The sequence below is a fragment of the Hordeum vulgare genome, chromosome 2H (assembly GCF_904849725.1).
Source record: "Hordeum vulgare subsp. vulgare chromosome 2H, MorexV3_pseudomolecules_assembly, whole genome shotgun sequence".
Taxonomy (NCBI): Eukaryota; Viridiplantae; Streptophyta; class Magnoliopsida; order Poales; family Poaceae; genus Hordeum; species Hordeum vulgare.
This window is the reverse complement of record NC_058519.1, coordinates 652605252-652632881: the sequence shown is the minus strand read 5'-3', so window position 1 is coordinate 652632881 and position 27630 is coordinate 652605252. Positions and strand designations below refer to the sequence as shown.

At 43.3% G+C, this 27630-nt stretch overlaps 1 protein-coding gene and 1 pseudogene across 1 annotated transcript; one reads left to right on the top strand and one right to left on the bottom strand.

Annotated features, from left to right (window-relative positions):
- Positions 1 to 5123: 5123 nt before the first annotated feature.
- LOC123431237 (3-ketoacyl-CoA synthase 12-like) lies at positions 5124 to 6525 on the bottom strand. The gene has a single exon (XM_045115062.1). It carries the CDS (start codon positions 6523 to 6525, stop codon positions 5149 to 5151), a length of 1377 nt encoding a protein of 458 aa, XP_044970997.1. The 3' UTR covers positions 5124 to 5148.
- A 17840-nt stretch (positions 6526 to 24365) lies between these two features.
- Positions 24366 to 24449, top strand: LOC123433756 (annotated as a pseudogene).
- The last annotated feature ends 3181 nt before the right edge of the window (positions 24450 to 27630 follow it).

Sequence of the window (27630 nt, the reverse complement as noted above, 5' to 3'; positions counted from 1 at the left end):
AACAGGTACTCACGCCAGAGACCGGTCATTTGGAAATGGTTAGCTTACAGCCAACTCCGATTAATTACCATCGTAAATACAGGATATCTCAAAGTGAAGACACTCTAAAAATCAAAGGATGGAGAAACGCAATACAAGCATCCATGATACCATTTGGAGAGGAATCCTTTTGCGTCCCACAAGTTGGAGATAGGTTGATCTGTGTTCTTCAATATAGAGATGTCGGAGTTCGCATTTATTTTTCTATTTTACCTAGGAGAGAGTAGTACTTAGTGTTTCAACTTTGTGATAACTTGGTCATTTGCTACTATGATAATAACCAGAATGATGAGGAGTTAATCTTTTTATGCTATTTTACCTAGAATGATGAAGAGTTTTTTAACTAGTATGTACAATGATGAGGAGTAATATACTATGTCGTGTAATGCTTTATGTACGTACTAGCTAGCATCTAGTTGACACCGACCGAAAATACCAACAAGCATAAGGAACCAAAGATGATGGACACAAAAAGAAAAAGGAGAACACAATATGAAACCCCTAATAAAACCCTCCAAAACCCCTACCCCCCCTTTCAAAAATCCGCCGCGCCTGGAGCTGCTGACACATGGCTGCCTTTGGGGTCCCGGTTGGTGTTACCAACCGGGACTAAGCATCCTCCTGTCTGGGCACCCTGCAGCGGTCACGTGGAGCTCATTTGGGTCCAGTTCGTAAGCCAACTGGGACTAAAGGTTTTGGCCTTTAGTCCTGATGGCCTTGTCCCGGTTGAAGAACCGGGACTAAAGGCCCTCTGGAACCGGGAGTAATGACCCTTTTCCTACTAGTGTTTACGGGGCATGGGCGTTGATCCGTACATGATCGTTACTCACTCCTGTGAAAATCAAAGAGCCTTTGATTATTAAGTGTGTCCGGTGGGAGATGGTAACTCGGGATATCTACAACCGGTTTGGATGACGGTCCAGTAATAGAATAGATAGCTAGGCATCTAGGCCTATGTTAGCCGGTTGTGACATCTTTTTATTTATTTTTGATTATGTTGCTGCATCTTCAGAGATTGTTCGGAACCGCAGACTATTTGATTCCTTTCATTAATAAAGTGGTTGCATGCATCGTATTGATGCAAATGCTGGAGGAAATCCTCCTTTTCCAAAAAAAAACATAGCCATGTTCCTGTGCTAGTGGTAGAACGTGGTAATTTGAAACATCCGTTCTCTCCCATAATCAACATCACATCTCAAATACATAACAGATTGAAAATCACAAACCAGGACATCAACTATGTCTGATAGATATCAAAGCAACAAACCAGTTCCTTCCGTACAACTATCATATCTCTCCCTAATAATAAAGCGAATACGGTTTCTGGTCGTCCGTCATATGTTTATCCTCGAAGTTGTGAATAATTACCCACCATGCCACCGGTAAGTGAGGAAAAACGATTCGTTTTCTTTACACAAGTCGCGACAGTGGCCTTTGGTTTATTTAGTGGCGATCTGCAAATGTTACACTCGCACTATGGTTGCCGTAGTGGCTACGGACTGAATCTTCTATTGGGAACACCCGCGAGCCTAGGTTCCCGCTTTTTTTGCTTTTCTCTTTTTTCATCCTTTTTCTTTCCTATCTGTGGTCTTTGATTTATTTACAAGCGATCACCAAATGTAACGCACGCACTAGGGTGCCGCACTGGCTAGAGAATGAACTTTCTAATCCAGAGACATTGGTTCGCGCCCAGGATCTTGCTTTTTGCCCTTTTTTTTATCTTTTTTTCTATCCTATCTATACCTACTTTTTCATTAGTCTTTAATTAATAATAAAAGAGGGATTGATCCTTTCTTCTGATTTTACGTATATAATTTTTTGTCCATCCCGCATGCACGGTTAAATTTGTACCTTAGCCTAGCCTTCGTATGTCTGCTCTTCATCAAATTAATTAGACTCTGCACTATGGACCTTCTCTTATGGACCGTGAGACACCCATTGAAATTTCTTGGCAAGCAAATCTTGATTTATATGTTGGCAAGTTACATGAAATATCAACATGTGGCTTCAGAAATAAACAAATATACATGATGCAACACAAGAGAGGCCTTCCAGTGAATGAGCAAGCACCAAAGAAGCATAATGAGGATATTTCACATGGATGGTTAGAAGAGAGAGAGAGAGAGGGGGGGAGGGAGGGAGGGAGGGAGTGAGGGGGAGGGAGGGAGGGAGAGAGAGAGCGCTTCATAAGGTTCCAATGGATAGTCGGACAACTACGATGCAATAATATCAAAGAGATGCATGTGTCACATGCATAGAGGACTTGCACACTGGCTTGCCCTTGCATGGATAGCATCATATACCAGAGAGAGAATGAAAGCTTGATAGGGTTCAAACGAATGATCGGAGAACCATGCCTCTCTATAATACCAATGAGATAAAAGAAGAATCTAGCACGCATCATAATTGCATAATTATGGCTTGCCCTTTCATGGATAGCACGTAATATAGCAAGGAGAGAGAGAGCTTCGCTTTCCAACTTGTTTAAAAAAAAATCATGGCTTACTAACAAAACATACTATAATATTCTTACTGTGTTTACAAAAAACATCTAAAAGGTGACTTTACATTTTTCTATTGTTATATTTTTCATGTTCTTCAGATTGCACAATTATGCTTTGTTATTAATGTTCACCAGTAGTTTCATAAAACAAAAGCACTTATCATATTTCTACTGTATTTCTATATGCAGTGTATTCCATATGTCTCAAACAATGTTACATTTTTCGGGTTTCTGGTCGTCCGTCGTGGCATTTTTGCGAAAAAGTCCCTCTATTTTTAGTTAATCAATCCGCGGTCCTTTCTTAAGTGAGGAAAACGTTTCGTCGTGCCACTTTTACAAAAAAAAACCCGACGTTTCCTGAAATCAACCCGTAGTCCGGATTTAAGTCATAAAATGAATCGTTTTTTGCATTGTTCAAAAAAAAACCTGATGTTTCAGGTAATCAACCCGCCCTCCGTCTTTTAACAAAAAAACCCTAACTTTTCAGATAATCAATCCAAATTTTATCTAAAACAAAATTATCCATATCTTTTAAACCGTAACTCCGATTTTAACATGTTATATATGAAATTTGATTAAAAAATATGTAGAATCTAAATAGGATGTTATTTTTAGCTGTTGAATACTTCTTAAGTATTATTTTTGGTGCAAACTTAATCTTTAGTGTACGGTCTTTTTTCTCTCTTTCCGGCGACGATACGAATTGCAATAAACATCCATTAAATTAAAAACCAAATTGAGAGGAAAGAAAACATCGTTAACCACACATGCTCACCTTTGAAAAACCTCATGGGGAGAAACAACATATTTTTCATCTTATTCCGAGTGACTGTACATTCAAACGGGTTTTCTTTGTGTGAGCACTAAAGCCATCGTCAGCAACACAAATGTGATGCCATGTGAAAATATATTGCGTTCAGAGCGTGTGTTATTTTCTCTTCCGTTGCAACGCACGGGCTCTTTTGCTATAATAATAAAGCACGTATTGCTTCTGTAGTACGTCATTGAATTTGTCCTTAAAGTTGGCAAAAATTACCCACCAATGCCACCCATAAGTGACAAAAAAGTTTCGTTTTAAAAAAAAATGCTACACCAGTCATGGTTATGAGCAAACGGGCCACATATTAGCTATCAACACGTAACCGGCCCAGTGGCTGGGCTGTCGCCCTTTCACCTGTTAGGTCTGAGTTCGATCCTAGGTGAAAGCACTTCTTTTCTTAATTTTTTTACCTCCAGTTCTCTATAGGATGAAGTGGCCAACTAAGCTACGTTGTATTTTTTGTTAGGTATATATAAAAGGATCAATTAAGTTATTAAATTGTCCCACATCGACCCTTTAGATACAATCCCTCTGATTTATATACAACTTTGCCTTTCTTGGGTGTTAAGAAGTCGTCTTGGGAATAAGGAAAGAGAGAACAGAAATAGAAAGGAAATAAGAAAGGAAAGAGAGGTTGGATTCATAGAGGAAATCGGGAAGCAAAGAGATAATAGAGCCTAATTGACCCGTGGTCTATTTAACGAAGACAAACATCCATATGTTGCATAATTTAAAAGCCCGAGAGAGAGAGAGAGAGAGAGAGAGAGAGAGGAAGGGATGGAGACGAGAGAGCATTCAGTGAGCATTGAGGCCATTGTTGACAACACAAATGTGATGCCATGTGAAAATAAGGGACATGGACCTATTAGAGAGTTATAACTATTAGGTTAAGAACGTGTGTTATTTTTTATCCTGTTGCAACGCACACGCTCCTTTGTACTCTTAAGTTCCTTGGCATTGCAGGTTTGCGAGTAGAGTTTGTGTGACTGCATCAAAATTGGCAGTAACAATCATAGTGCTCATCCTGGATAGAGTTTCAGGTTTCTGCATATTTTGCAGTTCATTTCAAAGGAGATCAATGTAAATCTTCGGAACATGTTTAGTTTGATATAGTGTTAACTCTCACTTCACTTTATGTGAATCTTATTCCTGGTTAAGTAGTGTGTCTGCTAATTACCACATGAAACTTATCTTCCCCCTATTTTCAAATACATGTACACAATAGAGTTTTCACTTCGGAAGGATGAAAACCTTTTATAGCTGCAAGTAAATAGTTTCTTAGGACATACAGTAATGCTTCATTTTTAGTTTATAAGAGAAATAACAAAACCATTATCGTATAGCTTCATTTTAAGCAGAAAATAATGCTTGAATTAATCCATTGAAATCGAATGAAAATTAAGCTACAACTACTTACTGTTGAATCAATAAACAAGATCAATTAGGTAGATTTAGGTAGCTTGGTTTCAGAGATTGAATCAATCACTGTTGTGTAGTGGTTTTTTAGTACAAGGGTGCAGATTATTCTTTAATAGAAAGGCCTTGAGATATTTTTTGCCCAGTGCAACGCACGGGCATTTGTACTAGTTCTACTAACCAGGGTAGGGTACCACTTGTTTTTTTTTTTTGCAAATACGCAAGGGATTTGCGTATCTTCATATTGATAGGAGAAAAAAGATTGTAGCAGTTACAGAAATGAGCTCGCAAGAACAAACACAAATAAGAATGCGTCAAGTAACAAGATTAAGACTGCGTCAAGTAACAAGATTGAAGTGCGTGCAGATTGCTAAACCTCCACATCCTCGACCTCGTTGACCCATGTGTACTTTTCCATGTAGGGGTTGGTGATGCTCTCCGGTGGGTATTGGTCGATGCAGTCTGCCCACGCGCCCTTGTCAGTCATGTCACGGGTCACCTCCCACAGGCAACTGTTGGACTTGAATCCCGACCCAAAGGTGAGCATGAGCACCCTGTCCCCTCTCTTGAGCCTCCCCTTGGCCTCCATGTAGGACAGGACGTACCAGAGGCTGCTCGAAGACGTGTTGCCCCACCGGTGCAGCGTCATCCGCGAAGGCTCCACGTCGTCCTCGTCTAGACCGAAGCTCTCCTTCACTGCCTCGACTACGGCGGTGCCGCCGGGGTGGAGGCAGAAGTGCTCCACGCCGGTCTTGAAGTTGATCTTGTGGCGTCCGTGTGCCTTCACATGCACGCGGGATAGAAGCTTCTTGGACATGTGGCTGGCGGCGAACCGCAGGATCTCGGACACGGGGAGGACGCGCGGGGTGAGGCGCCGCAGGTTTAGTGCCATGACCCGGACGACGGCCTTGGGCAAAGCCTTGCTGAGGCTCATCCCCACGCGCCCGTTGTCGTCCTCACGCTGCAGCGCGCACCCGTGCGCCACGTCGTCCGCGGCAGTGTTTGCTCGCACGAGGTGGCGGAGAGCCATCTTGGCACGCCCCTGGAGCGACGACGGGTCATTGGTGAGCAGCACGGCGGAGCCTCCGCAGCGAAAGAGGCAGTTACTCATCATCATGGACCTGTCGGTGCCGGCGTACCAGTTGGGGGCGATGGACTCCGTCGAGACCACCAGAGCTAGCGACATCGGCCGCGTCCGCAGCGCGTTGCGCGCGAGATCCAGTGACACCAGGGCAGCGCTGCAACCCATGCCGGAAAGGTTGTACGTAGCGGCATCCTCGCGCATGCCGAAACGGTGCACGATCCTGGAGGCGAGCGACGGCGCAGGGGAGAACATTGAGACGTTGACGACCAGCACGTCGACGTCGCGGGGCGCAATGCCAGTCCTGAGGAAGAGCGCAGCGATGGCTTCGTCGAAGAAGGCGTCCATCTCCTCCAGCGCGTCCTGGTGGGTGGGCGAGTCCTCGCGGTGCTCAAGGACGTTGCGCGGGGAGTAGCTCTCTTCGCCGATGCCGGAGCGGACGATGACACGGAGGAGGAACCGGTAGTCGGGGATGCCGAGGCGCTTGTTACGCTCGATCACCTTGCCGGCGACCTCCGTGCTAACCTTGCGGTCGTCAGACGGCTTATGGCACACGTAGTCCAGCAGGTAGCACTGTGAGTGCCGCCGACGAGCAGCAGCCGTGCACACCAGGAAAGCCACCGCGTGCACAAGGAGGAGCGCCGTGAGCATAAGAAGCGGCTCCATCTGCGTCCACACTGCGCATGCTTGATTTCCCTAGGGCCTAGACAGCGTCTTTATATAGACGAGCTTCAGACTGCAGCGTTTTGGTGTTCGGGCAACATATATAGATCCCTTTAAAAAATGGAAATGATTATGATCAACCGGCCTCTGTTGCTGGATACGTCTCCTACTGGACCACTTACGTCTCTTTTACATCTTATCTTTGCAACAACGGCTTTGTTGCCAAACGTATGAAAACGGACGACCGCTGCGTAAGTGCATGAACGGCTAGAGATAATCTTGTATTTTTTATAATATTTGTCTTGTTGCAGAAAATTAGATGAAGTGAAGATTTTATTGTAACTTTTGCAACAAGGGTTTTGTCGTAGAAAATTGGAGAAGAGTGTTGTGCAACATATGTCTTATCGCAGAAACTTAGAGAAGATATGGTTTTACAACAAAGGTCGTTTTGCCGAAAATAAGAGATGAAGAGATTATGTAACATGGATCTTGTTGCAGAAAATTAGGAAAAAGGAGGTTTTACGATAAGGATTTTGTTAAAGAAAATTAGAATACAAAAGATCTTGCAAAAAATGCATTGTTTCATGAATACAAAGTTTTGTCACTAGTGGAAAACGGGCCTTTGGCCTGGACCCTTTAGTCCCGGCCTCCATCTGGGCCGGGACTAAAGGCCCGGCCACGTCGCCCCAAAATCGCAATGCCGCCCACGAGGCTTTGGTCCCGGCCCGTAAGGAGCCTTTAGTCCCGGTTTGTGTCTCAAACCGGGACTAAAGGGCTACGCGGTGTGCAGCCCGCATGTGCGCCACCTTTAGTCCCGGTTTGTGTCTCAAACCGGGACTAAAGTCCTCTGCCTATATATATTGGCCACAGCCCCCCTCTCCCCTCTTCCTTGCATTTTTCTTGGATGAAAGAGTGTGGGTGTGTGCTAGCTCTCCATTTTTCTTGGATGTACTAGAGGTGTTTGTTGAAATGTATGTTAGAGCGATGCCGCTTCAGTTCACCGAACACAACTACGATATGAGATGCCCGAGCCACGCTTAAACCTCTTCCTCTTTATTTCTACTTATTCTAAAAGGTTAGCAACTATAATTCCTCGTTTAGACCGTGCGGTACTAATTTTTAGGGTCGTGATTGTATTTGATATACTGTTGTATAACGCAGATGAGTCATCCATGGATGTACGGTGATCGACGCACAGCCGCTTACAAAGAAGGCATGCATTCTTTTCAAGATGCAGCAGATGCGAACAAGCATGGTGGTGGCTATATGTTTTGTCCATGTGTTGAATGTCGGAATGAGAAGGATTACACTTCCTCAAGAGTCATTCAGAGCCACCTGCTTCTGTCCGGTTTTATGTCGGGCTATAATGTTTGGACCAAGCACGGAGAAAGAGGGGTTATGATGGAAGACGACGATGAAGAAGAAGAGAACGATGATGACAACTACCGATCTATGTTCCCTGAGTATGCTGATACCGCAATGGAAGACAATGAAGAAGAAGATCAGGATGAAGAACGGGAACCAGATGAGCCCGCTGATGATCTTGGTCGGGTCATTTCTGATGCACGGCGAGGTTGCGACACAGAAAAGGAGAGGTTGCAGTTCGAGCAGATGTTACAGGACCACAACAAATTGTTGTACCCAACTGGTGAAGATGGCCAGAAGAAGCTGGGTAGCACACTGGAATTGCTAAAGTGGAAGGCAGAGACCGGTGTGACTGACTCGTCATTCGAAAAGTTGCTGGTACTGATGAAGACGATGCTTCCAAGAAAGAACGAATTGCCCGCCAGCATGTACGAAGCACATAAGCTTGTCTGCCCTCTAGGATTAGACGTGCAGAAGATACATGCATGCCCTAATGACTGCATCCTCTACCGCGGTGAGAAGTACGAGAATATGGATAAATGCCCGGTATGCACTGCATTGCGGTATAAGATCAGAAAAGATGACCCTGGTGATATTGAGGGCGAGCCACCCAGGAAGAGGGTTCCTGCCAAGGTGATGTGGTATGCTCCTATAATACCACGGTTGAAACGTCTGTTCAGAAATAAAGATCATGCAAAGTTGTTGGGATGGCACATGGAAGATCGTATGAAAGACGATAAGTCGAGGCACACCGCTGATGGTCGGTAGTGGAGAAAAATCGAGAGAGAGTTACCGAGATTTGCAGGTGACGCAAGGAACTTATGGTTTGGTCTGAGTACAGATGGCATGAATCCTTTTGGGGAGCAGAGTTACAGTCACAGCACCTGGCCCATTACTCTATGTATCTACAACCTTCCTCCTTGGTTGTGCATGAAGCGGAAGTTCATTATGATGCCAGTGCTTATCCAAGGTCCAAAGCAACCCGACAACGATATTGATGTGTACCTAAGGCCATTAGTTGATGAACTTTTACAGCTGTGGGCCGAACCAGGTGTACGTGTCTGGGACGAGCACAAACAAGAGGAATTTGACCTTCGAGCGTTGCTTTTCGTAACCATCAATGATTGGCCTGCTCTTAGTAACATTTTAGGACAGTCAAACAAGGGATACAATGCATGCACGCACTGTCTGGATCAGACAGAAAGTATATATCTGGACAAATGTAGGAAGAATGTGTACCCGTACAATCGTCGTTTTCTTCCGCCCAAGCATCCCTTAAAGAAAAAAGGCAAGCATTTCAATGGCAAGGCAGAACCCCGGGGGAAGCATGTCATCCGTACTGGTGCTGAAGTATTTGACATGGTCAAAGATTTAAAAGTAATCTTTGGAAAGGGTCCTGGCAGCCAACCTGTTCCTAACGGCCCTGATAAGCGCGTACCCATGTGGAAGAAGAAATCTATATTTTGGGAGCTACCCTACTGGGAAGTCCATGAGGTCCGCTCGGCAATCAACGTGATGCACCTGACGAAGAATCTCTGCGTGAATATTCTAGGCTTCCTGGGCTTGTATGGGAAGTCAAAAGATACACCGGAAGCACGGGAGGACCAGGAACGTTATAAAGGAAGAGATGGCATGCATCCAGGGCAGTTTCAAGGGCGTGCCAGCTACGCTCTTACTAAGAAAGAGAAGGAAATCTTCTTTGAAGTCCTTTTCAGTATCAAGGTCCCGACTGGCTTCTCGTCGAATATAAAGGGAATCGTAAATATGAAAGACAAAAAATCCAAAACCTAAAGTCTCATGACTGCCACGTGCTTATGACGCAATTGCTTCTGGTTGCATTGAGGGGAATTCTACCGGAAAATGTTCGCCTGGCAATTGTGAAGGTATGTGCATTCCTCAATGCAATTTCTCAGAAGGTAATCGATCGAGAAAGTCTATCAGGGTTACAGATTGATGTGGTCCAATGTCTGGTCAGCTTTGAGTTGTTGTTCCCGCCATCCTTCTTCAATATAATGACACACCTCCTAGTTCACCTAGTCAAAGAGATTAGAATTCTCGGTCCTGTGTTTCTACACAATATGTTCCCCTTCGAGAGGTTCATGGGAGTCTTAAAGAAATATGTTCGTAACCGTGCTAGGCCAGAAGGAAGCATCTCCAAGGGCTATGGAACAGAGGAGGCCATTGAGTTTTGTGTGGACTTTCTTCCTGACCTTAAGCCGATTGGTGTTCCTGAATCTCGGTATGAGGGTAGGCTGACAGGAAAAGGCACACTAGGAAGGAAAGCAAAAGTATGTATGGACGGGCATTCTTTCTCTCAAGCACACTACACAGTTCTACACAATTCCACCGTGGTGGCTCCGTATATCTTGAGACACAAGAATATTCTACGCTCCGAAAACCCGGGGAAGGCTGACTCTTGGATTAAAGGGGAACACGAGAAGACTTTCGGCAGTTGGTTGCAGACACATCTCATGAATGACGACACCGTTGGAGATCAGCTGTACTATTTGGCCAGGCCACCATCTTCGACTATATGTACTTTCCAAGGGTATGAGATAAATGGGAATACATTTTACACGGTTGCCCAAGATAAAAAGAGCACCAACCAAAATAGTGGTGTCCGCTTTGATGCAACAGACGAGAATGGACACTGTTTGTAAACATATTACGGGTACATAGAGGAGATATGGGAACTTGACTATGGACCTACTTTTAAGATCCCTTTGTTTTGGTGCAAATGGGTGAAGCTGACAGGAGGCGGGGTAGTTGTAGACCAAAAGTACGGCATGACAACAGTGGATCTCAACAATCTTGCGTACATGGACGAACCATTTGTCCTAGCCAATGATGTCGCTCAGGTTTTCTATGTGAAGGACATGTCTACAAAAACGAGAAAAAGAAATCAGCAAAAGAAGATATCGTCCGATGAGCCAAAACGCCACATAGTTCTTTCAGGGAAAAGAAACATCGTGGGAGTAGATGACAAGACAGACATGTTAGTAGATTATAATAAGTCTCATGAAATTCCGCCCTTCAAAGTGAAAACTGACCCAAGCATCCTACTGAATGATGAAGGTTCTCCATGGCTACGACCCAGAAGAAAACAGAAATAATAGATAGGAATATTGGTGCAATAATGTAATAATCTATTAAACCTTTTATATAATGCATGTATGGAATGTACTAAACCTTTGAGTTTTGAATTATTTATTCAATTTCAAACACTTTTCATTATCATAGTTTTCTCAAATATGCAAAAAGAATTTTAATAAACATATTTTTTAATTGAAAATAACAAAATAGTTAATAGTTTGAATAGTCAAAATAATTAATTTTGAAAATAGAAAATAGTTTTGAATTATTTATTCAATTTCAAACACTTTTCATTATCATAGTTTTGTCAAATTCTCAAATATGCAAAAAGAATTTTAATAAACATAGTTTTTAATTGAAAATATCAAAATAGTTAATAGTTTGGATAGTCAAAATAATTAATTTTGAAAATAGAAAATAGTTTTTAATTATTTATTCAATTTCAAACACTTTTCATTTTCATAGTTTTGTCAAATTCTCAAATATTAAAAAAGAATTTTAATAAACATAGTTTTTAATTGAAAATAACAAAACAGTTAATAGTTTGGATAGTCAAAATAATTAATTTTGAAAATAGAAAATAGTTTTGAATTATTTATTGAATTTCAAACACTTTTCATTTTCATAGTTTTGTCAAATTCTCAAATATGCAAAAAGAATTTTAATAAACATAGTTTTTAATTGAAAATAACAAAATAGTTAATAGTTTGGGTAGTCAAAATAATTAATTTTGAAAATAGAAAATAGTTTTGAATTATTTATTCAATTTCAAACACTTTTCATTTTCATAGTTTTGTCAAATTCTCAAATATGCGAAAAGAATTTTTAATAAACATAGTTTTTAATTGAAAATAACAAAATAGTTAATAGTTTGGATAGTCAAAATAATTAATTTTGAAAATAGAAAATAGTTTTGAATTATTTATTCAATTTCATACACTTTTCATTATCATAGTTTTGTCAAATTCTCAAACATGCAATAGAAAAGGTTGTCTACCCGGGGTGTCGTCAATTTCTTCCGACCAATCATACCGTAAGAAAGAAAGGCAAGCATTTCAACGGTGTGGCAGATCACCGGAAAAGCCTAACCTCCCTACTGGTGATGAGTTATTGGCTATGGTCAAGGATTTGGATCAAATAATAATCTTTGGAAAGGGTCCCGGTGGTCAGTCTGTTCCAAAAGATGACGTTACCGGACACGTGCCCATGTGGAAAAAGAAATCTTTATTTTGGGAGCTACCCTATTGGAAACACCTAGAGGTCCGGTCTTCAATCGACGTGATGCACCTGACGAAGAATCTTTGTGTGAACCTACTAGGCTTCCTGGGAGTGTATGGAAAGACAAAAAATGAAATCTCTTTGTAACAGATGAGTTCTCGTTCGAAAACCTGATACTTTGAGAGAGACTGTCCGTTTTGTACACGAAGTGCATCCAGTTTTTGCCGTAACCCTCTCGACTTTTTAGCACATGCTATGTGGGTGAAATGATGATACCATGCCAACTTTCAACATTTCCTGAGTTCATTTGTAGTGCTTTTCAATTTCACGGTCAACTAGCTAGCTCAAAGAAAAATAAGTAAATGCACGAAAAATACCAAATGAAGTCAGAAATTGTTGAAAATTTGTGATGTGCCTTTGAATGGTGCATTTTGAACACACAAAAAGTATGGAGTTCAAATAAGTTCAAAAAAATGAAATCTCTTTGTAACAGATGAGTTCTCGTTCGAAACCCTCATGCATACTTCGAGAGAGATTGTCCGTGTTGTACACGAAGTGCATCCAGTTTTTGCCGTAACCCTCTCAACTTTTTAGCACATGCTTTGTGGGTGAAATGATGATACCATGCCAACTTTCAACATTTTCAGATTTCATTTGTTGTGCTTATCAATTTCGGGATCAATTAGCTAAAAAAAAGTAAATGCACGAAAAATACCAAATGAAGTCGGAAATTGTTGAAAATTTGTGATGTGCCTTTGATTGGTGCATTTTGAACACACAAAAAGTATGGAGTTCAAATAAGTTCAAAAAAATGAAATCCCTTTGTAACTCGTTCGAAACCGTGGTACTTCGAGAGAGATTGTCCGTTTTGTACACGAAGTGCATCCAGTTTTTGTCGTAACCCTCTCAACTTTTTAGCACATGTTGTGTGGGTGAAAAGATGATACCATGCCAACTTTCAACAATTTCAGATTTCATTTGTAGTGCTTCTCAATTTTAGGGTCAACTAGCTCAAAAAAATAATTAAATGCACGAAAAATACCAAATGAAGTCAGAAATTGTTGAAATTTTGTGATGTGCCTTTGAATGGTGCTTTTTGAACACACAAAATGTATGGAGTTCAAATAAGTACAAAAAATGAAATCCCTTACTTCGAGAGAGATTGTCCGTTTTGTACACGAAGTGCATCCAGTTTTTGCCGTAACCCTCTCAACTTTCTAGCACATGCTATGTGGGTGAAAATGATGATACCATGCCAACTTTCAACATTTTTAGAGTTCATTTGTAGTGTTTTTCAGTTTCAGGGTCAACTAGCTCAAAAAAATAAGTAAATTCACGAAAAATATCAAATGAAGTCAGAAATTTCATAAAGTTTTTTTTGTTAAAATACTTAATAGAAAACAAAAAAAGAGTCAACTAAAAAGAATCAACTAAAATATTAACTAAAATGAATGAATTAAAAATAATTAACTAAAATTATCAAAGTGCTTATTTGTTGGAAAGAATCAAGTAAAACATTAACTAAAAAGAAACATAAAAAGATCAACTCAATAAAAAACTAAAATAGAAGAGAAAAAAAATATTTAATAGCAAAGAATTAAAATATAAACTAGGACTAAAAATTATTAAAGTAAAAAAAATGCCGCCTATTGGGCCATCACGGCCTGCATACGACTAGAAACCCTACCCGACAGGTGGGCCAGGATGCAGGCCCGCGGGCCCAATAGGCCCAACATGCAGTGAGAGGAGAGTTAGGCCCATAGGCCTGCTAGGCGAGGTGGGACTAAAGGTTGCCCTGTGTCGCACTGGAGCCAGCCCAGGTCTTTAGTCCCGGTCCGGGGCTCGAACCGGGACTAAAGACCACCTTTAGTCGTGGGTGGAGCCACGACCCGGGACTAAAGCCCCTCATTTCCCGCCTCCTCGCCTGCCGAAAAGGGGTCTTTAGCCCCGGGTCGTGGCTAGACCCGGGACTAAAGGGTGTCTTTAGTCCCGGTTCGAGCCCCGACCCGGGACTAAAGCCCCTCGTTTCCCGCCTCCCCGCCTGCCGAAAAGGGGTCTTTAGCCCCGGGTCGTGGCTAGACCCGGGACTAAAGGGTGTCTTTAGTCCCGGTTCAATCCCCGACCCGGGACTAAAGCTCCACCTATATAAGAGGGAGTTGGAAATTTCCAACCCATCTCCTCTCGTTTTCTTCCTCCTCTCGCTCTCGCCTGCGCACAGGACGACGACGCGATCGACGCCGCCAGGCTGCCGAACCTCCGCCTCGCTCTCGCCATCGTCGACGCCCGCCGTCCTCCTTGCCGTTGCCGATACGCCTCGCCTCGCCATCGCCGTCTCGCCTTGCCTCGCCGTCGCCGTCTCGCCTCTTCGACATTGTTGCGCCGTTGCCGTCTCGCCTCTAGCCCAAAGCTCCTCGCCGCGTCGCCGACGCCGTCGCCGCCCCCAACTCGCCTCGCCTCGCCGTCGCCCCGTTGCTCCGCCGTGAGCTCCCCCTATCCTCCCTCTCCCTCTCCCCCTGTGCCGCCATTATTTTTATAATTTAAGAAAGTTTTTTCTTTACAAAGTTTGTAGAAAAACTATTAATACCTACACAATAGAATCGGTATTATTTGATCCACCAGGAAATTTATGTTGATACTATTTTTACTATTGCAGCCACTGATCCCAGCAAATTTAGTGAAACACAAGAAAAAAACGAATTTAGGAGAAACTAACCTTTTAAAAATGGAAGAAAAGGGTAGCCAACCTGTGCAGTGAAATAAGTTTGCTAGCTGTGTACAAACCTTTGAACTTGGCTCGTCCGTTGTTTCCGTCCAACTACATGCATAACTTTGAACTAAATATGTACTCCTTGCGTTCCTAAATATTTGTCTTTCTAGAGATTTCACTATGGACTACATATAGATCTGTATATAGACATAATATAGAATGTAGATTCATTCATTTTGCTTTGTATGTAGTCCAGTTGAATCCCTAAAAGAAAAATATTTAGGAACAGAGGGAGTAATTATTAAAACGATGGTCAAGAAACTCATCTGAAGTGTCAAGATGCAATAAACATTTCGCAGATAAATATTGTGTGTTAGCATAGCACCGAATCAAGATTGCATGACTTGACAAACCAGTCCCTTGCAATTTGATCCAGTGGTGAATGTAGGGTTTTAGACTAGCTGTTGTATGTAGTGTTGATAGCATCACTAATACAATTGTAGATGCTTACATACACAAATTTTTACACACACTTAAAACTTTTGTCAATATATAGTTGAACTAGTTGATTTAATAAAACTACTTCATTTTACTATATATACAATTACTTTATTTTTAGCAAGAAAATTAATAGAACTAGTTTATTTTTTTAGTTCATTTTACGATGCCTATCCCGCATCCTCGTCGTCGACTCGGCGGAGGACACCTGCTTGATCAGAGGGGCCATGTCCGGGACTGGGCTCTGCCCAGCTGGTATTGGGAGGTGCTACCTTCCGCGGGGCGTAGGTTGGTGAGGAGCCAGCCCGTTGTTGACCCGATCCTTGTTTGATGGCGGTCGCGTGGGCCAGTGACGGTGCCGAGGCTTCCGAACACCGCGGAGGTGGTACGTCACCGTGTCAGCGAGGAGGATGAGTACGTCCGTCGCTACATGGTTGCGTTGGAGGGCAGGTTCGACCTTACCTGGAAGGTTCTTCGGGGATCTCACTGGAGCTATGATCCTGTGATGGTTCCTTCTCTTTGGGTGTCCACCGCCCGCGACGATACCCGTCGGGCGCTACGTTTCTAGTTGTATTAGTGATGCTATATGTATGATAGTATTCGAGGAGTATTAGTGATAATATTCAACGATGTACGGACACAAGAGATGATGTAGTTTTGCTTATAATTGAATGCATGCTAATTTGAATACTACTTTATTTTACGATTTGGTTTTGCTTATTGAATGCTCAAATTGGAAAAGTACTCCTACTTTGAATACTAAAATTAGAGAGCACTATGCAGAAATCTAGGAGTCCCGGGTGGAGCCACGACCCGGGACTAAAGTTGTTTTGGAACGGAGTTCCTGATAGAATAATTCTTTTTTGGTACAAAGTTCAACAAAGTCCTTTGACACTAGACAATGTGACATATATAAGGGTAGATGAGATCAGGAAAAATAGGATCATTTTCTACACATCTAGAATGTCGCCATTTTGTTAAATCCTTAAAGGTTAAGAGAATCCGTTAGACATATTTTAGAGTTTAGGTTCTAGCCTAGACCCGGGACTAAAGGTCCTCCTATATAAAACGACACTTCGAAGTTTCCAACCCCTCTTATATAGTTTGTTAGTTTATTAGTTAATCAAATGTCCTTTTTTGCAGAACTATGGATCCACATATCAGGAACCTCGAAGGGGAAGAACTTCTCAAAGATATAATCAAGACGGCCCCGACGTTGAACCTGCTGAATCTCCGTCGTCATATCTAAACCCCTCCGGATATGGAATGGAGGTCGACCGACATGAAGATGAAGCCGACGTGGCAGGAGATAGGTCGAATGACGGAGAAGGTGATAGCTCCACTGATGGAGACGCCGGTGGAGAAATAATAAAGTCCGGCGAGGTATACATATGAAGTTCGACAATCACTTGTAATATGTGAAAAATATTGGAGATAGCTCTATATTGTATATATATACATTGATTTGACGAATGTTTCTCCCTCTTAGGCCTCCACATCGAGCAAAGCTACAAAACGAGGGCCGACTAAAAAGTTGGATGCACGGACGCATTACACCTTTGAGGTGATATTGCCTACGGGCGAACCCAAGCTTCCTAAGAATGCTATTGGCACATTGAAGAAGCAATGCGGAGTTCTCGTTAGGAATCACGTCCCGATCAGCGTTCGGGAGTGGAACAAGCGCAAAGGGGCAGCCAATAGTGACTATGTCGCCGAAAGGTACAAAGATAATCTTTCGAATGATCTCATGTCACATTTCAACCTCCCAGAATGTGAGAATGAAGACGCCACAAAAAAACTGAGGGCCAAAGTGAAGCAGTGGACTCTAAGAAGATGGCAGAACTGTTCCGTAGCTGGAAGAAGAAGCTATGGAAAAACTATCGGAAGACAAAGAAAGTGCCAGTATTTGAGGGGTATCTAGCCAAGCAGGCGAATCACTGGAAGGCATTTCAAGAGTACAAGGAGTCAGAAGATGCCAAGGCATTATCAAAAAAGAACAAGAAAAATGCCGACAAGAAGAAATATCACCACACGCTGGGGCCAGGGGGCTATGAGACTGCCATCCCAAAGTGGGATAAGAAAGAGCAAGATCTGCTAGCTAAAGGCATCATACCTGAACCCATCCGTGATGAGTGGGAATTGAGAGCAAGAAATTGGTTCCTTGCGCATGGTGGTTCGTACGACGAAGAAACAGGGGACCTCATCTGCAGTGTCGGTCTTAGGATACCTAGGGAGAATTGGAAAAAGATAGTGAAAGAAATTAAGGAGGGAAAAAGACAGTTCACTGCAGATAGAGAGAAAGATTTGCTCACACTGGTCCTCGGCAATGATGAACATGGAGGACGAACGCGAGGCTTCGGTCCTTCTTACCCGTGGTGGCTTGGGTTTGCTAGAGACCAAGACACTTACAGAAGCCGAGCAAGAGCAAAGAAGCGACAGTAGGATGAGGAGAATGACAAGTTCAACCAGTTGCTTGCCAGGCTTAACGAGCAACAGAAGCAGATTGATGAGCTTAGAGGAGTAGCGCGCTAGGAAGATCCTGCACTCGATATTACCGGCGCCCCATCTAAGCGGAAAAGCAGCGTGGCTGAATCTGAGGCCCCGCCCGACGATGCATGAAGAACGATAGAGGGCAGTCCCGGCTACCCCGTGGATGGAATCAAGGAGTCAACATCATGTGAACTCCATCAGAAATTCAAGAACATATCCATGAAGGTGGCCGTCGGACAAGCTTTACCTTCTGGCCGTGATGCACGCTGGCATGGCCGTGAGATTCCACCTGGCTTTGCGAAAGTCGGGGTGGATGAAATCATGGCGCGGTTTCATGATATGGAGCTCGACATAGCTGGACCCGAAGATGAGAGGACACTCGAAGAAGTACTGGGTGGAGTCATCCTATGGGACAAGAACTACATCAAGCTTCCAGGCTCGGCCCCAAGGACAACACAGCCTCCGAGTCATCGCAGGTCACCTACACCTCCATCACCTCCAAGCCCTCCACATGACGACGGCCAGCACAACACGAGTCCATCTCGATCACCGCCGCCGGAATTGGGTCGTCCGTCTCCGCCGCCGCCCGCTAAGGATACTAAGCGGAAGCGTGCCAGCAAGAACGCTCCGTCGATGAGTTCTAAGCAACGGAGCTCCCCAAAGCGCAAACTATCGCCCCTCCCAAAGGTACCTCATGCTAATCTTCCTATCGGACCTTATGATCGTACCAACGAGGAAAACGCCAGGATAACAAAGGAACATTATGATGCACAGATGAAAAAGAAGGAACCCGAGCCCCGCCCAGAATACACCGAGAAGCAAATAGCATATGCAAAATACTTCACGACCCTTCCATCACAGTATGGCTTACACCATAAGCCTGATGACTATACACGCACATTGCAGAAGGAAGGGAAAAAGAGCAGATCACGTGCAAGTGCAAGTGGGAGCAAATCAAGTTCAACTACAAGCAAAAAAAGATCGGACGTTCCTCAGCTTGGACAACAGGCCAAACAGTCGATCCCACCCCTCAGGGTGTTACCCGAGAATGTTCCCTCTGTGGTGCAGGGGCAAGATTTGGAATTAGCAAAGAAGTGGGCGGATGAATGTGGTATCCCGATTGAAGACGTTCTGGCTTCCCAAGACGACAGGTTACCCAAGGTTGTGGTAGCCCCTAAGCAACAGTTTGTCATGGGAGCGCCTTTGGTTAGCAAAGATGATCTCCCAACAAATATGTGTTACTTGCATACATGGTACTTAAGTGAATCAAAGAATGGGAGAACGATGATCGTGGCGAGTGTCCCACGGGAGTACTAAGGCCGCCCCGAAGAAATCCATATCGATTTTGATGAACTCTTCCAGATGTACAATGCCGACGCCCTCGACAAATCGCTTATGAGTTGCTATTTTCTGTAAGTTTTTCAATTCGTTGTCTACATATAACTTGTTTACTTATTTCAATTCATTGTCTACATATAACTTGTACTCTATTATCCAGAATGAAGATTTTGGAATGTAAAAGTAGGAACATCCTAAATATTGGGTTTATTGACCCAGATAAAATACATATAGCGACGCTAACTGATAAACCTAAGGAGACGGAGGAAAACCTTCTAAGGTTTCTAACATATCAAAATTTATGTGACCACATACTGTTTCCATACAACTTTAAGTGAGGGTCTTTACTCTGTTGTGTCCATTCACTTATAAGTGTAATTGATAAGCTACGGACATATATATATATATATATATATATATATATATATATACATGTGCACCTACCATTGGATTCTATTGGACATTCAAATTGATAAGGGAAGAGTTGATGCCTTCGACCCATTATCGAGACCCTTGGAACAGTTCCAAAGCCTGCAGGACATGCTTCAAGGGTAATTTCAATCATTCTTGCGCCTATCGGTCTCTTTCGATGATTTTCTGATATATCAATTAATGAAAAACTTAGCAAATCATTTTCCTTGTCGGGCAGGGTTTGGAAGCGGTTCAAGTGCGTGACTCCCGGTATCGAGCATGAGAAGCTGACCTTTAGAGCGGCTCAGGTAAGTAGTAGTATGATATACTTCTATTTTCAATACATTTTTATGATGCTAGATTATTATTTTGATTATATATATTCTATTCTCGTAAAGTGCGACCAGCAGCCACGGGGGACGCATCTATGCGGATACTATGTTTGCGAGACCATTCGCACGTTTACCTCTGAGCACAAGGATTACAGATACGACGTAAGCAATGAACATTCACACCTCTATTTTTACCCGTCATTCTTTGTTGTCATGATTGATATTCATATTCATCTCCTCTTCTTATATAGTACACGGCCATGAGGGAGAAGTACCTACCAGAGCAACGCGCGATTGCTGTTGCAGAGGAGCTTGCGACCTTTCTAAGGAGGGAAGCTATAGATGACACAGGACGATTTAGTGTAGCTAGGGGCCATTACTGATGTTGGTCCATGTAATCGAATAGACGGGCTCTAGTCCCGATAATTCAGATCTCCATATAATTGTATATATATGCTCGCTTGTAAGATAAGTTAATCTTATATATATATGCATAAACATGTATATTTAGAATTATATGAAAAATAATTCCCGAACACCAAACGAGGCATCACGTTAATCTCCCGAACACCTAAACCCTAAAACCCTAAAACCCTAAAATAAACAAAATCTGCAGAAACTCTTTAGTCCTGGTCCGTGTTAAGACCCAGGACTAAAGGGCCTTCCCCTGAGGACGCTCCGAGGCGCCCACGTGGAGAAGCACCTTTGGTCCCGGCTTGGAACAGGGCCGGGACTAAAGGTTAGGCCTTTAGTCCCGCCTCTTTGGTCCCGGTTGGTGAACCGGGACTAAAGCCCCTTACGGGCCGGGACTATAGGCCCTGTCCCCACTAGTGTGTAATAAGAGTTTTGTGGCATAAAAAAAATGATACGAATAGCTCCTCAATGAATCGGACGGCTCGCTAGGAGGTGGGTATTTTAGAAAGATCTGCCGACCGACGCGTAGCACACCACTTAAAAAACATTAAAAATAATAATCATCACATTTCATAGTTTAAAAAAATCTGAAAAACATTCCACGTGGACTTACGGATGTGTACTACATTTGTGTACAATTTCATGAGAAAACACATTAATTAGTGAGCTATAAAAAAAATTAAAAAACTCTGATTGCATATGGTGAACAATGTATGTGTTCAAAATCACCAATTTGTCCATTTTATGTAGCTTGCATGTCAATGTATTTGGCGATAAAAATTTGCACACATAGAGTATATAACTGTATGAGGATGCATTTTTTCAGAATTTTTGAATCATTCAGACATCATTTCTGATTTTTTGAAGTCAAGCTTCATGTAGCCTGAACACCAAAATGTACTTATGCAAAGATGAGAAGCCTTTTTATAGTTTGCATGTCTTACATTAAGACCTACCGTAGTGGAAGTATCATATGGGTATCATTCATCTTCCAATCTACCCCCTCTCCCATTTGCTTAACATCATCACCCTCCTCCTCTGATGTTGTTAATGTACTTTTTCGGCCGCCACACATGCATTGTTGGACCTCCACAACCAGCACCTATACGCCCGCTCACTTTTTACGACGGCGTCGTCCACCTAGGTGTCAACCGTAGTCAGGTACACCGCTCCTCCCCTTTCGACGATGTCCATGGCGGACAGTATGCCCGACAGGTATTCAGTCAAAGGCCATTGAGCTAATTTTCGAACGACATGTCGTTCTAGGAGTACAAAGGATTGCAGGGTACTACAGCATGGCGGACAAGTTGTTGTGTGATACATAGTTGGCCGTATCCACGGATTTCATAGGCAGACACAAAAGGGGGCTCTTCTGGCACGATTTGTTTTAGGCACGAATCACGTTCAACCCTATGACATGCACATCGTACAACAACGCAATATGTTGTTGTTATCGTATTGATGATAAGCCATATATACCAACATTACCATGTTTTGTGACACGGTTGCTCGGTTGAAGGCAAGGTGGACATTACACGTGGGAGCGGAGGATTGCATAAGTTTTGTTTTTTCCTGCTCAACTTATCGATTGAATCATTCATTCACTCAGCGTGTATTTACACATTGTGTAGCTCGTAAGCATTACCGTGATGTATCACATGATAAAGGAACGACCATTTAGGTACATACATTGTTGGATGAAGCTGAAGGTGTAGTATGTTTGGGATGACATGATCCGTTCATGAAAATAATATTCATCATCTGGTTAATCTCATTGAATTCAAATTATTGGTGTATGAGACTAATTTGCATGTTATGTATAAATGATTTGTGCTATTTTATATCCGAAATTTGATGAATTTTGTCGGATTTGCATCAATTTTGTCTGATGTGTCGAAATGTTGGTTTAAATTTGTACGAATAACGTTGGATGACCGACTCCCGTATCCGTATCCATTGACTGGTTCCCCTGTCTACGGACGGATACAAAACCAAATTTACAGGTGAGTGTTGGATATATCCTTATGATATTTCTTTTTTAAAAAGGTCTAAACTGAGGGAAATAGTGACCTAGTATTCAGTTCCATACACAACAATACTGCGCTACTCGACTAGCTCATCGGTTAGGTGGCTGTAAGAACCGGCAATCTGGACATGGGTCTGTTTCTAATGATACAAAAAATGATCAGCACCCGACAAAGACATGTGAAATTTTGAAATTAAAACATCGGAAAAAGGAGATGCGTTGAGGTTTAATTATACACGTACTCCCTCCGTCATGAATTAGTTGAGTAATACGATTTGTCTAATAAAAATGTATTTAGATACATTTTTGTGTTAGGTATATTTATATCTAGAAAATCGAAGACAATTAATTCAAAACATAGGTAATATTAACTAAGGGTTAATTGTTCATATATCTCTATAAGTGCCACCCGAGAGGTAGAACCGACGTACAAGGCATTCCTTCCCAAGAAACCATCTCTTTAGCATAACGTCGTTTTGGTGACCAAGCTCATTGGATCTTGACTTTGTAAAAAAAATGAAATTCAAACTTTCCTGTTTCAAATAAGTCTGAAAGTCTTATGCAAGTAAACAAGGATGTTATGTGTATGTGTGTAAATTTTTATGACTAAATATCTTGAAATGCGATCTGTACACAAAAGACAGACTCATGACCTGTAAGAATGAATAATATCATGTGTTAAAAAGCCTTAGAATTTTTTTTTGCACAACCCTCATTTCAATATATTTTTTCCCTGAAAATTTATACACATGTGTGTTACGCATTCATACATATCTATATTTGTTTTTAGAATTTTTTGAACCGTAAATTTTTGAATTTGATGAAATTTGAATTTTTTGAAACGTAAATTTTCAAATTTGATGACTGTGTAGTACAATATACATGATCAGTACTATGTATATTGTACTACACAGTCATCAATGAGATGTACTGATCATGTCGTTTCCTTTATCTACTGTAGATAAATTGTTTTCACCCGTAACTACGGGAGGTTTAAAGTCTTTAATTAATGCACTGTCCTATCAGACTGATGGATTGATAAACATAATCAAAGCTCTCACTACTTGTTGAGGTCCCCATACCTCTTTACAACCTGCAACTGGTACTGTTACTGTAGTACCAATAAGTAGTTAGTTTGCGTAGCAATTGCAACTTAGATGCATGCGTACTTGCAACATTTGAGTCTACACTGTGGACACTGGACAGTAAGATCTTCATGTTAGACATTGTAATATTAGGGGTGCGTATTGTTTAAGTTAGGATTGATCTTGTAGATATATCCTTTGTATAGATAAAGATCAATCCTAACCTTCTTGTAAATCTTGTGTATTTGGTTGGCTTAGGCCCTATAAAAACACACATACGCCCCTGCATAACGCATACGTTTCTACCCAAGTTATTCTCACATGGTATAAGAGCCTCCCTCTTCCCATCTATGTCCAACCCCTCCTCCTCCACCACCACCGCCGCGATGAACTCCTCCACCTCCCTTGCTGCCCTCAGCCACACAATCACCGAGAAGCTTTCCCGAGAGAATTTTTTGATGTGGAAGGCACATGTTCTTCCCCACATCAGGGCTGCCGGCCTGATGGGGTATCTAGATGGTACGTCTGCGGCGCCCCCTGCCGTTCTGACCACGGAGACGGAGGTCTCCGGGAAGGAGTTGATCTCAGCTCCTAACCCGGCGTACACCGCGTGGTACAGTCAGGACCAACAGGTCCTGACTTTCCTCCTCGCATCCCTCTCCCGGGATGTACTCCTGCAAGTCCACACCGTCACCACCTCCTCCGGCGTGTGGCAGATGATACTGATGCTGTTTGCGGCACAGTCCCGTGCTCGCAAGATCCAACTTCGTGGCCAACTATCTACATCCCGCAAAGGTGATCTCTCCACTGGTTCCTATTATACTAAGATGAAAGGCTTCACAGATGAACTTGCGGCGGCCGGGACTCCTGTTGATGAAGATGAGGTTGTCTCCCATATCTTGCACGGTTTGGATTCGGATTACAACTCCTTTGTATCTGCAATCTCAACCCGTGCAGCAGCAGACAATCCCATCGGCCTCGGTGAGCTGTTTTCTCTACTACTCTCTGCCGAAACATGGATTGAATTCCAAAACACTACTGCCGCCCACTCCATCAACCTCGCCTCCAAAGGGGGTGACCGTGGTGGCCCTGCTCGTTCGTCTGCTGGTGGTGGTGCCCCCTTCACCAACACTTTCGACACCACTGCTGCACCACCAGGAGGAATTGCTGCTCATCCCCAAGGCCCGCTCATTTGCCAGATCTGCAAGTATGCTGGCCACGGTGCTTGATCCTGCAAAAAGCGCTTCGACAAGACCTTCAACAACAACCCCAAGCGCCAAAGCAATCCTCCCAAGTCTGCCAATGCAGCTGCTACCTCCTATGGTGTTGATACTAACTGGTATCTCGACACGGGGGCAACGGATCACGTGACTGGTGAGCTAGAGAAGCTTACGGTTTGTGATCGCTACACCGGGCCGGAACAAATCCATACAGCAAATGGTCAAGGTATGAAAATTGCACATGTTGGTCATGCACTTCTTCCTACCCTCATGAGTCTCTCAAGCTAAATAATATTCTCCATGTACCTAGTGCCACCAAAAGTCTCCTTTCTGGCCATCACCTCACCAAAGATAATGATGCCTATCTTATTGTTTACCCTAAGTTCTTTTTTGTGAATGATCAGGCAACGGGGAACACAATTCTTCATGGTCCAAGTAGAGATGGACTCTACCCAATCAATGGCCAGCCAGCTATCCCTGGGCGTCAGGTTCTTGGAGTCGTCAAGCCATCTACCTCTAGGTGGCATAGGCGTCTAGGACACCCATCCTTCCCAGTGGTGCAGCAAATTCTTCGTAATCATCATCTTCCCGTGTCCAATAAAACCGATCATCATTTAGTTTGTGATGCTTGTCAAATGGCTAAGAGCCACCAACTCCCTTACTCTCGTTCAACTAGTGTATCTCATGCTCCTTTAGATCTTATTTTTTCCGATGTATGGGGCCCTTTGCCTCTTTCTGTTGGCAAACAAAAATACTATGTTAGTTTCATCGATGATTTTAGTAAGTTCAGCTGGATTTATCTTATCGAACATAAGTCTGATGTGTTCCAAAAGTTTCACCTCTTTCAAGCTCTAGTTGAACGCCTATTTGATAAGAAAATCATTGCCATGCAAACTGATTGGGGAGGTGAATATCAAAAGTTGAATCAATTTTTTGAAAGCATTGGGATTACACATCATGTTTCTTGCCCTCATGGTCATCAACAAAATGGTTCTGCTGAACGCAAACACCGTCATATTGTTGAAGTAGGCCTCTCTCTTTTAGCCCATGCATCCATGCCACTCAAGTTTTGGGATGAGGCTTTTCTCACAGCTATCTACCTTATAAATCGGGTTCCTAGTCGTGTCATTCATAACCAAACCCCACTTGAACGTCTCTTTAACATCACACCTGATTATTCTTCTCTTCGTATTTTTGGGTGTGCAGTTTGGCCGAACTTGCGCCCCTTCAACAAGCACAAACTTGAGTATCGTTCTAAACAATGTGTCTTTCTTGGCTACAGTCCACTCCACAAAGGGTATAAGTGCCTTGATGTGTCCACGGGTCGGGTCTATGTTTCTCGTGATGTTATCTTTGATGAGCACATTTTTCCCTTTGCTGCCCTACACCCTAATGCCGGCGCCCAACTTCGTGCAGAACTCGTTCTTTTACCTTCTCTTTTTCCTCCACAGCCACCCCAAGTATCTCTAGAGGAAGTGCATACTAATACGGTGTCTATTTCCCATACCAGTGTACCAGGATCTAATGAAAACTATACAGAAAATGGTGATTTTATGCAGGTAACGCATGCTACAGAATCGCCAGCCACAGCAAATCCCACCGGCGCGGATTCTCCTGTCGATCTTCCTGCCAGATCCACCTCGAGATCGCCAGCGCCAGAAGCGTCACGCGCATCCGCTATGGGATCTGCGCGCCTATCCGGCCCGCTCCCGCCCGATCCTGCCGCCCTACGTGGCACGGCCTCACGCGCGGGTTCGAACGGCTCCGCCTCGGGCCCGGGTCGGTCTTCCGACATCAACCACATTCCCAGCCTGGCGCGGGACTGTCCCGGTCGGCTGCAACCCCCCCCCCTCGGGTCTGCCCCGGTCAGCTACCACGCCGATCTCCGCCTCGAATGCGACGCCCACCTCGGCGGCTGCGGCGCCAACTCACACTGCTTGTGGGCCACCCTCTCCACAGATCCTGGAGCCGCATGCTAACGCAGCTACATCCGACCACGTGTTGGCTCCTTATTCGCTGCATGTCGCAGATGACACTGGATCAGCATCGGCTGCCTCGTCTGATGCTCCTGGTGCACTTCGGCGTCGCCAGGCTCTCTTGCCACATCCGCCGCCTCCTCCTCCCGATCGTCCTCATACACGGTCGCGTAGTGGTACTCTCAAACCCAAAGAATATAAAGATGGTTGTATCCGTTGGGGCTCCTTTTGTGCTACAGGTGAACCACAAAATTTGTCGGAGGCCCTTACTCATTCTCGATGGAAGGAGGCCATGGATGAGGAGTATCGTGCACTTATGGAAAATCATACGTGGCATCTTGTGCCATACCAGAAAGGTACAAATCTCATTGACTGCAAGTGGGTATACAAGATTAAACGTAAGTCTGATGGCAGTGTTGATCGTTATAAAAGCACGGTTGGTTGCAAAAGGTTTTAAACAACGTTATGGTCTTGATTATGAGGACACCTTTAGCCCTGTTGTCAAAGCTGCCACTATCAGATTAATTTTGTCTATAGATGTCTCCAAAGGTTGGTGCATGCGACAGTTGGACGTCAAGAACACGTTTTTACATGGTGTTCTGGAAGAGGATGTGTTCATGAAACAACCTCCTGGGTATGTGGATCCACGGTCACCTCATTTTGTTTGCAAACTTGATAAAGCTCTCTATGGTCTTAAACAGGCCCCAAGAGCCTGGTACTCACGACTCTCTAACAAGCTGCAATCACTTGGTTTTGTGCCTTCTAAGTGTGATACATCCCTGTTTCTATACTCTCGGGCTGGTATAACCATTTTTATGCTTATCTATGTGGATGATATTATTGTCACCAGTTCACACCCTCAGGCAGTTGAAGCTCTCCTTGCTGATCTACGCATAGATTTTGCTCTCAAGGATCTTGGCTCCCTCCACTATTTC